This window comes from Medicago sativa, chromosome 8 (genome assembly GCF_051527215.1).
Source record: "Medicago sativa cultivar Bolivia chromosome 8, Bolivia_mono, whole genome shotgun sequence".
Classification (NCBI taxonomy): domain Eukaryota; kingdom Viridiplantae; phylum Streptophyta; class Magnoliopsida; order Fabales; family Fabaceae; genus Medicago; species Medicago sativa.
Window position 1 is genome coordinate 67,548,334 of NC_140756.1, and position 9,888 is coordinate 67,558,221.

The window sequence follows — 9,888 nt, forward strand, 5'->3', positions numbered from 1 at the left end:
TGGGTGATTTTCGATGGTTTCAAGGCCATTTTCCATGGACCAACAAAATACCTACCACAAATTGATTAAAAAAAGTCCTCGAAAATTGATTTAAAAAAATCTCGCAAATTAGCTAGTTGTTTGTTCTGCTTAACAATTTGCAAGGTGAACATATGAATTGAAATTCATTATAGAACAATTGGCATAATCTCCAGACAAATATATTATATTATACAAACAAGATCATAGAATGCATCACCATCAACACACTTCCTAGCTAATTTACTGGCTAGGCAAATAATACAAATTAACTATCAATAAGAAGGTCTTTAGATTTTTTTGCCAATCTACCATCATGATTATAAAAATCATTTTGAACCACAAATATAAAAACAAACAAATATGTCATCATGGCTTTCTTGTCAATACTATGGTAATATTTATGACCTTAGTTTTCTCTTTGGGCATGTGATCAGTTGCATTTTTTTTAAAGCGGTTAAAAACCTCTTCAGTGACACCTTCACCAAAATGACTAACCAACAATGGTTCAGCCACAGCCCTTATGCATTGTGCCACATCGTATCCATCATCAAGTTCATTCAAATTTACTTCAGAAACCTCCAATTTATTCATCTCAAATGATCCTTCAGTGAGAACTTCCAACTCCACTTCAGATGGAGATGGATAATAGACAGGGATGTTGAAAGTGTTGAGTTTTTCTTCTTTTATGATTCCCTGCAGCATATATATTGAATAATTCTTATTAATATTGTCAAACTAGTTTGACTTCTTAAAAGAAATAATTATTATCAAACCAATCTTTCAAATTTTCAAAAATGGGCCAAATTTTTTTTTCTCTAAATTACTAATATCCTTTTAAGATAAATATATTTTTAAGGGAAATGTTAACTTGTGCCCTTAAGACACAAGTTAATGAGTCAAAAGTAGAAATTTTTTATTGCAATTAATGCATTTGAATTTAATTTTTTTTATTTTTAATTAATTGCACAAAAATTAAGAAAAAGTTTCTACTTTTGGGTTGCTTAACATGTGCCCTAAGGACACAAGTTAACATCACCTTATTTTTAAAACTTTTTTAACCTTGTTTATTTAATCAATAAGTTAGGTCTAACTTGGACTTAATTAGGGTCCGTCTATTTAATATTCTTAAAAAAAAATGATGTTTTAATTATGCTTTTAAGTAAGCTATTTTAAAAATCTGTTTGTGAAAAAATGTTGAACATTATATGTTATTTGAATTAGCTTTTGAAGAAAAATATTTTTAATAGAAAGGAGAAATACAAATCTCTTTTTATAGTTTTGGACAAACACATAATAATATACTTTTCTTTAAATGTCCAAGTTCTCTTTCTCTAAATTACTAATATCAAAATGATTTTATATAAAAATTTACACACAAAATAATTAAAACATCAAAAGTAATTTCTTTTCTTCATAATCTTAAATAAACTGGCTTAAATGTAGACGAACCATAACCCTTTTGATGATTTGACATATTCTCCCTATAAAATATATCATAACCTTTTTGGTGATCTGACCTATTCTCACTACGAAATATATCATAGTTTACCTGCAAGACCATTTCATTAAGACCCATAGCCATAACTTCCCAAACGTAACAACACTCCTTGCTTGATGGATCCTCGCTTTTTCTTCCAATAAAAGTAAGAATCAGGCTCCCCCCTTCAACTAATTCTAGGGCACGACATTTTAGAAAAAATGAGAAATCTTTTCTATATTGTTCATAGTAAGCCTTAATGACACTTGAGGGGCTTGTGCTGTCCAAGTAAATGTTGCCTTTGTTGTTGTCTACACCGTCCGGAACCTAATTGATCACATGTCAATAAAATAATTTCACCAATCTATATATACAAGTAGATCAAATAAAAATAAAATTTGGTATTTAGGTGAAAAGCTAGTTAAAGATACATGGAATACAAAAAAGAATCGTAACAAACAAAAGAATAAGAAAAGAGAGTTCATGTAAACAAACCTTAGATAGAAATTGAAGGCTATAAGAGGAATGAGCAAAATGCAAACTTTTATTAGGAAATATCCTTCCATAGAAGGAACCAGGAACCCCAAAGAAGTAGCAAGGTCCCATTTCGGTTTCCATTTCAGCCTGTAGATTTTCTTTGAAAGTGTCGAGGGACCTAAATACATTGTTGAAGTCGTTTCCCGGTAGATCGTTCAAAAAGACCTTATATTCAGGAGATTTATGATTAAGCTCTCGACAAGTCTTTTCCACAACCTTGATAGTATCTGAGATCACCAACAAAGTGTTTGGTCCATAAGAGCAACCCAAGTCTGAAATTGCCAAGCTTACGGGGAGTGTTTTGTTGTACATGTTTGTTATGGCTTCTTCTCTCAAAGTTTTTGTCAAAGAAATCACCTTTCTCTATAAATAAATTGATGCATGAAATTTAGGGTAAACTAGCTCATATACATTACACACATTATATGTAAATATGTTTTGTCTAATATTAAATGTTTTACTTAAAATTGATAATTGAGAAAAACTTTCTTATAAATTATAATTGGTTAAATTAAAAAGCTATTTTCAGTAGCTTCTCATAACTGTTATTTTTTATAGATTAATTTTATATAATAATTTTGTGGTTTTCATTACGGTAAACATTTCTTTTTTGCTGCAGTTGCTTGCAGCACAAGATATAGAAACCCTAAGCTAGTTTACGGTTAATTACATAGAATAACTAACTTCCTGATTTGTAGGAATGTTAGGACATGATAGAGTAAAGCTAGTACATAATAGCATATAGTGTATAAGCAATAACAAACTATATAAGACCATCCACAACAGAGCACCTTAAACTGGTGTTTAAATTAATTTCATATGTCCACATCACTCATTTTATGCTAATACTTAATAAGCACCCATTTACTCCAACCCAGCACCTCAAAAGAAATTATAAAATAGATCTTACAAATAATTTTATATCATTACATTTCAACAAATTTTATTTATTTTATTAAGATTTATTAAATGGGATCCATGAAAAATGAAGAGAGAGAGGGTGCTTCCATAGCCACCCATATATTATACTCCACAATGAAGGTGCCTATTTAATATGGTGCCAAATAGATGAAGCACCCACCATTGTGGATGGTCTAAGCTTCATGTAACCACCTTTCATCATAATGAGAAATTCTGCATTTTCTTCAATATTCTTTCTCTAGTTTCTCTCTCTTTTTACTTCAATTTCTTGTCACTCAATAGTAAACATAAACAAACACAAAATAGACTATGTTATTTTCTTTGAAAACTATGAAAAATACACTATAAATTATTGAGTACAGTACCAAAATAATTTTCTTAGCACACCTGAAGTAAGGAGTTATCTGCATAACTTGCATCTACGTCGACGCCTCCATTCATGTGTAGCACCTTTGCTAATTCCATTCTTTGTTTCTTTTATCTTTTTTTTTGTTTTTCCGGAATACATTTGCTTTTATGCTTATGCCTTTAAATATGTTCATATATTTTCATTGCAAAGTTTGCCACAAGTGATCCAATCTGGAGCGGGTCCTTCGAAAAATTTAGTATATAATTAGCAATTAAAGATCCGTTTAAATCTCAATCAATTCAAAAATAGTTTTTTTTCCTTTTTTAAATTTGGTCAATGGATTGAAAATTACGCATGTCTCAATATTTATTTTTTACCCAATTTTGTTTTTATACCCAATTTTATTATGTTGAAAATTGCAAACAAAAAATTAAATAAGAATGGCAAATTTGGTATTTTTTTTATACCCAATTTTATTATGTTGAAAATTGCAAACAAAATAATTAAATAAGAATGGCAAATTTAGCATAGAGGCTGGCCAAATCAATCAACGTGTGAAATAAGCATATGTGTGGCGAATCCTGTCTAAAATATTATATTTTTTTAAGAAGAATCCTATCTAAAATATCGGAGGAGCGATAAATGCTAACTAAAATATTATAATTGAAATTCACAAAAAATACAATTGTATAAAAAAATATCACCACAACAACGCGTGACACAAAACTAAAGCTCCAAATATACTAGTTCTATGTCATTTCAATGGCTGAGTTTGTTTCAAAAGTTGAAGTGGAGCTATACAATTTCATCCTCGTCTGAAACTTTTCTTATTTTTTACCATTGTATCGCCGCTATAAAATGCACAATTCACACTTTTTTTAGATAAATCAAGAGTATGGACTTGCATCAAAGTGGTAGTTAGACATCCCAACTAGTTGACAGCGCTAAATACTCCAAACCAAATACAAGTATCCTCATAATAATATATAACTAATAGAAAAAGAAATACAAAGAGTTGGTGGACTATGTCGAACCCAAAACAAAAGAAATAAAAGACAGGAAGAACATAAAAGAGATCTAAGGGAATCGAAAATTAGGCAATCCTAGACTATCCCTAAAAAGTACATCTCTTAAAAACAAATAAACTTTCCTATCTGTCGAATTTTGCCAAACCATAACATCCTGAATCAGAAAAGAAGGAATGTCAATGTCTGTATCCTTGAGAGTCAGGGTCCCAACACACCTAATGTTCCAAAAGAGGGACTTCATGAGTAATGTTTGATATGCTCACCCTTGTTATTGTTATAACAATATGGCTTGGGAGATATACCATAATGGATGTGGCACAATATCACTTGAGAGAAGTGACCACATGATATCGTATCGCTTGAGAGAAACACACCCAAAATTAAGTTATGAGGTGTAGTACAATATCACTAGAGAGAACTACACAATGTAGTTTCTTTTGAGAGAAATACACCCATATTGGATCATAGAATCCGTAGTGCAGTATCAATTGAAGTATTATCATAAATTTAATAATTATGTCTTGGAGTCTAGGGAGTCACACATCTCTACCACCTAATCCACACGATTTTACTCACATTCAAACTCAAAGGAATGTTTTCTGAATTCAAACTATTAGTTTCCTTCCAGTTGCCATAATTTTCATAAAGAACAGTTAAAAAATAGGTATACTTCAAAGGACTAAATTGAACTAAATGTTATTGTTGGTATCCCTAAGAATGTGTCCTCAACATTACACCCAATTGTCTACTTTTATAACTTTCACTCAAACTAACTCAAGACAACCTTCATTGCCCATAAATTATATATCGAATCATGCTTCCCATATAAGCAAAAGTATCACCTACATACTTGAGGTCAGACCCTACCGTTCCATTACTCCCCACAACAAATCCCTTGAACCAACTTAGGGATATAGTCTCGCTCATCAACCTGCTTAGCCCCTCAGCCACAAGCAAAAATAGAACAGTAGAAAGTGGATCTCCTTGCTCCAACTTCTTACAAATATCAACTTGATATGTAAAAATACCATTTACAAGAACAAATAGGTTCCTTGAGGACGCACGATCATCAATCTATCCCCTCCACTCACTATCAAATTTATCTTAAAGATTATGCAACTTTTACCATATTTATTTTCCTTATAAATGACCTCATTAATCACCACTACACTATCAACCAATCGTCTGCCTTTTATGAAAAATGATTAGCTTATAGATACAATAGCATCAAGAATAATGCTATTCATAGCGAATTTTAATTTCACGACCATCCCGACATGTGTATTCTGTTAAGGCCTTTTTGTTGACTTCCATCTTTGAATAATAACTTTCCGTGAATTCTGCTAAGCATGGCTTTTTATTGGTGGATTATGGTTTCGCTATAAGTTCGTGAAGTTTTGTTTCGTTGCTTATAGCATTATTAATCAAGAATAATGCTATTCATAGCGAATTTTAATTTCACGACCATCCCGACATGTGTATTCCACTAAGGCCTTTTTGTTGACTTCCATCTTTGAATAATAATTTTCCGTGAATTCTGTTAAGCATGGTTTTTTATTGGTGGATTATGGTTTCGCTATAAGTTCGTGAAGTTTTGTTTCGCTGCTTATAGCATTATTGATCAAGAATAATGCTATTCATAGCGAATTTTAATTTCACGACCATCCCAACATGTGTATTCCACTAAGGCCTTTTTGTTGACTTCCATCTTTGAATAATAACTTTCCGTGAGTTCTGCTAAGCATAGTTTTTTATTGATGGATTATGGTTTCGCTATAAGTTCGTGAAGTTTTGTTTCGCTGCATATAGGAGTACTGATCAAGAATAATGCTATTCATAGTGAATTTTAATTTCACGACCATCCCGACATGTGTATTCCACTAAGGCCTTTTTGTAGACTTCCATCTTTGAATAATAACTTTCCATGAATTCTGCTAAACATGGTTTTTTATTGGTGGATTATAGTTTCGCTATAAGTTCATGAAGTTTTGTTTCGCTGTATATTGGAGTACTTTAGCATCAATAACTTTACATATAACCTTGTAGTCAACAACTTATTATAAAATTTTAAAAAAAAACACCTTATCAATTTACTCAACCTAAATTAACAAGTTAAAAAAAATTAAAATGGGTCATATACAAATTACTCAACCTAAATTAAGTTTTTGTGCCTATCATGTTGGGTTAACAAGCTCAACCCAATCCATGAACACTCATTTAGTATTTACATAGTACACACCACAAAATAAACAATGTTAAGTCATTTTATTCTTCATAGCTAAGAACTAATATCTGGCGATATTCCCCTAAAAATTTGGCGATATGAAATTTTACATGGAAATTTTATCACAGTACCCACGTAAATAAATTTATTATACAACTTAGGACATATGACATATTACAAATAATTGCTAGCATATATAGAACACATATAGTACTCCATGTGTTTTTTTTAAATCACAACAGCTAACTGTTAACTAGACAAAACAAAGATAACCAACAACACACCACAACTTTCTAAATATATTGGGGAAAATGGCGTTTGTAAACCCTAATAATTTTTTAAGGATTTCTAGTCAATAATACGGTGACATTGACAAACTTAGTTTTCTCCTTGGACATCCGATCAACTAAGATTTCTTGATAGCGATCAAAGAGCTCTTCAATGATAGACTCTCCAAAGTGGCTAATTAGCAAAGGTTCAGAAACGGCTCTCATGCACTGCATGACATTGTATGCACCATCGCCGAGTGATTCAGACATTTGAGACTCACAAGCAAGAGCATTCCATTGATCGAGAGCATTCCAATTCACTTCAGAAACCCCCAATCGATCGATGGTAAATGATCCTTCTTTGAGAACTTCCAATTTCACTTCCGATGGACACGGAGTGTATTGAGGGATGTTGAAAGTATCAAGCTTCTCTTCTTTTATGGTTCCCTAATCCACATAGAAAAGAAATTACATATTAATATCTTGGTGAATTCGATCTATCTATTTCGAATGTAGAATAATAATGTATATGTACTACCTTTGTCCCTAAATATAATTAAGTTTTTTTAAAATTAATTTTATTTTAAAACAAATTGTCCCTAAAGATAGTGCATATTTTAAATTTTCATTGCTAGCTTAGTGTAAAATGAGCATATTTTAACTTGTTTATAGACATATTCAATTTTTTCTTTCTCAAGAAGATTTTCGTCAAACAAAAGTTCATTAAATAAATCTATAGTTTAGTTAATTTAGCTTAGATTATTGTAAAAGCAACCAATAACAACATATACATTTACTAATTTTTGAGAATTCAAGTAGTGACGCATGATCAAATATCACCACTAACACATTATATTTAGGATGTCACAATTTACCTGCAAGACCATATCATTAAGAGCTATAGCCATAAGTTCCCAAATGTAGCAACACTCCTTGCTATACATCTTGTCACTTTTTCTTCCTAAAAATGTTAGAATCATGCGACCCCCTTCAACTACTTCCTCTGCACGACACTTGAGAAAAAGAGAAAAATCTCTTTGAAATTGGTTGTAGTATGCATTAAGTACATTTGAGGGGCTTGTACGAGCCATGTAAATGTTTCCCTTATTGTTGTTCACATTCTCCGGAACCTAAATAATCACCAACCAACAGAAATGTTCTCCACCATGTTAAGCAACTCATTCGTCTTAAACGTCAAAATATTATATTTATCAATGCAAAATTGTTTTTTTTAGATTAACATGTGTCTTTAAGACATAAGCTAACATGATTCTTGAAAATTACTATAAGATGAAAAATCGACTGAGGGTCATGTGTGCCCTATGGCACATGTTAAGGATTCTACAAATAGTAAGTATTGAAAAAGTAATCATCAAAATTTTGTGAAATAAATTAGCACAATTTTCAATACTTAATTTCTATCTTTCTTATCTTAACATTTGCACATACGTTAGCATTTTCCATTGACTAAGACACAAAAATAACAAAAAGAATAAGAGAGAAAAGTTAAACAAACCTTAGATAGCCACATAAGGCTGTAAGAGGAATGGACAAAATGCAAACTTTGATTAGGAAAAATCCTGCCATAGAAAGAACCAGGAACTCCAGATATATAGCACTGATCCATTTCAGTTTCCGTTTCACCGCGCAGTCTCTTTTTGAAGTTATCAAGAGATCTAAAGATGTTATTGAAGTCGTTACCCGGCAAATCGTTCAAGAAAACCTTGTATTCGGGAGATTCACGATTTGACTCTCGACAAAGCTTTTCCACAACCTTGATAAATTCTGATACCACCAACAAAGTGTTTGGTCCAGAAGAGCAACCCAAGTCTGCAATTCCTAAGCTATTTGGGTATGTATTACAGTAGAGACTGATTATGGCTTCTTCTCTAATGGACTTTGTCAAAGAAAGCACATGTTGCTGTATATAAAACCAATTACATCAATTACAAAAACAGTTTACATGCACGTACCATTAAAAAAAAAAATATTATATGCACTTATTTTACTTTGATTATTTTCAGCTAGAGGGTACAATGATACTTAGTTTTATTATCAATTTATCATGAATGCTATATATAACAGAATCGGGTAATATTATATATGAACACATAATAGGTTAAATAATTTTTTTTTTTTTTTATGAATTACATGATATGTTAAATATGAATTCATGTATACCTGAACTAAGGAGTTGTTTGCATAGCTTGCTTCTCCAACACCTCCATTCATGTGCAGTACTTGTGATACTTTCATTCTTGCTTTTGTTTCTTCTTTCTTAGTCTATGCTCTATTGTTTTTTTTTGCTTCTCTACATTTAATGGGAGCCCATGCCACACCCATATATATAGATGTGTGGAAGCTACTAAAAAAATCTGTTTTCATTTTTTTTCATGTATTCAACTAACATAGTACTTTTTGTGCATATTATACTCGTTTTATTTAGAACATCTCAAAAATCACAAAGTTAAGTTCATAAATATCCTATTTGAGAGTGACAACTCATAAGGAAATATGTGGTAGACTTCGTGTGGAAATTTTACATTAAATAAAAGGATGTATTAATATTAGTGGAAATCTAGGATGAATCGAACTTTGTATACCGCAATTTCTCTACTAACTTTTTTTTTGATAGTGTAATTTCTAAATTCTACTAACACAAAAAAAAAAAACACAAGTATATAAAATATTGTTTAAATAAAACAAAGTAAGATAAGAAAAAGTATGCGGTTGAAATAATAAGTATTTTTTTATTAATATGTTTGTAATATAAATTGGCGAGCATTGACCTTTCTTTTGCTTTATTAACTTCACCAAGTGGCATGTTTGTAATATAAATTTTGCTTTCTTTTGTAATATAAAATGGCATGCTCGCCATTTGAATTTACAAACATGAAAAAAAACTTAAAAAAATGTTGCTTGCCAAATTAAATGTAGAGCTCACTAGACCATGCTGCAAAACCTGCAAAACCTGCAAGCTTGCAGGAGATGGTTGAAAAAAATGTCATGTTCGTCAAATGAAAAGAAGAACAAGGGCATTTACAACAATAAGTTTCAACTAG

The 9,888-nt window shown here is 31.2% G+C and overlaps 2 protein-coding genes across 2 annotated transcripts; both read right to left on the minus strand.

Moving 5' to 3' along the window:
• Positions 1-178: 178 nt before the first annotated feature.
• On the minus strand, positions 179-3,494 carry LOC146900782 (S-adenosyl-methionine 4-1-methyl-2-pyrrolidinyl-3-oxobutanic acid methyltransferase-like). Its single transcript, XM_085731645.1, has 4 exons — positions 3,344-3,494; positions 1,994-2,398; positions 1,571-1,825; positions 179-714 (listed from the first exon to the last, which is right to left on the minus strand). Exons 1-4 carry the CDS (start codon positions 3,419-3,421, stop codon positions 388-390), a joined length of 1,065 nt encoding a protein of 354 aa, XP_085587771.1. The 5' UTR covers positions 3,422-3,494; the 3' UTR covers positions 179-387.
• Positions 3,495-6,674: 3,180 nt separating this feature from the next.
• On the minus strand, positions 6,675-9,145 carry LOC146900783 (S-adenosyl-methionine 4-1-methyl-2-pyrrolidinyl-3-oxobutanic acid methyltransferase-like). The gene is made up of 4 exons (XM_085731644.1): positions 9,008-9,145; positions 8,343-8,747; positions 7,702-7,956; positions 6,675-7,273 (listed from the first exon to the last, which is right to left on the minus strand). The coding sequence occupies exons 1-4, from the start codon at positions 9,080-9,082 to the stop codon at positions 6,896-6,898; spliced, it is 1,113 nt and encodes a 370-aa protein (XP_085587770.1). The 5' UTR covers positions 9,083-9,145; the 3' UTR covers positions 6,675-6,895.
• Positions 9,146-9,888: the final 743 nt, after the last annotated feature.

Coding starts and splice junctions, on each gene's coding strand:
- LOC146900782 (XM_085731645.1), bottom strand. CDS start 3,421: ATGGAATTAGCAAAGGTGCTACACATGAATGGAGGCGTCGACGTAGAT. Junction 2,399..3,343: donor CAGATAACTCCTTACTTCAG/GTGTGCTAAGAA, acceptor ATTTATTTATAG/AGAAAGGTGATTTCTTTGAC. Junction 1,826..1,993: donor GCCTTCAATTTCTATCTAAG/GTTTGTTTACAT, acceptor GTGATCAATTAG/GTTCCGGACGGTGTAGACAA.
- LOC146900783 (XM_085731644.1), bottom strand. CDS start 9,082: ATGAAAGTATCACAAGTACTGCACATGAATGGAGGTGTTGGAGAAGCA. Junction 8,748..9,007: donor CAAACAACTCCTTAGTTCAG/GTATACATGAAT, acceptor TTTTATATACAG/CAACATGTGCTTTCTTTGAC. Junction 7,274..7,701: donor TTAATGATATGGTCTTGCAG/GTAAATTGTGAC, acceptor TATGTGGATTAG/GGAACCATAAAAGAAGAGAA.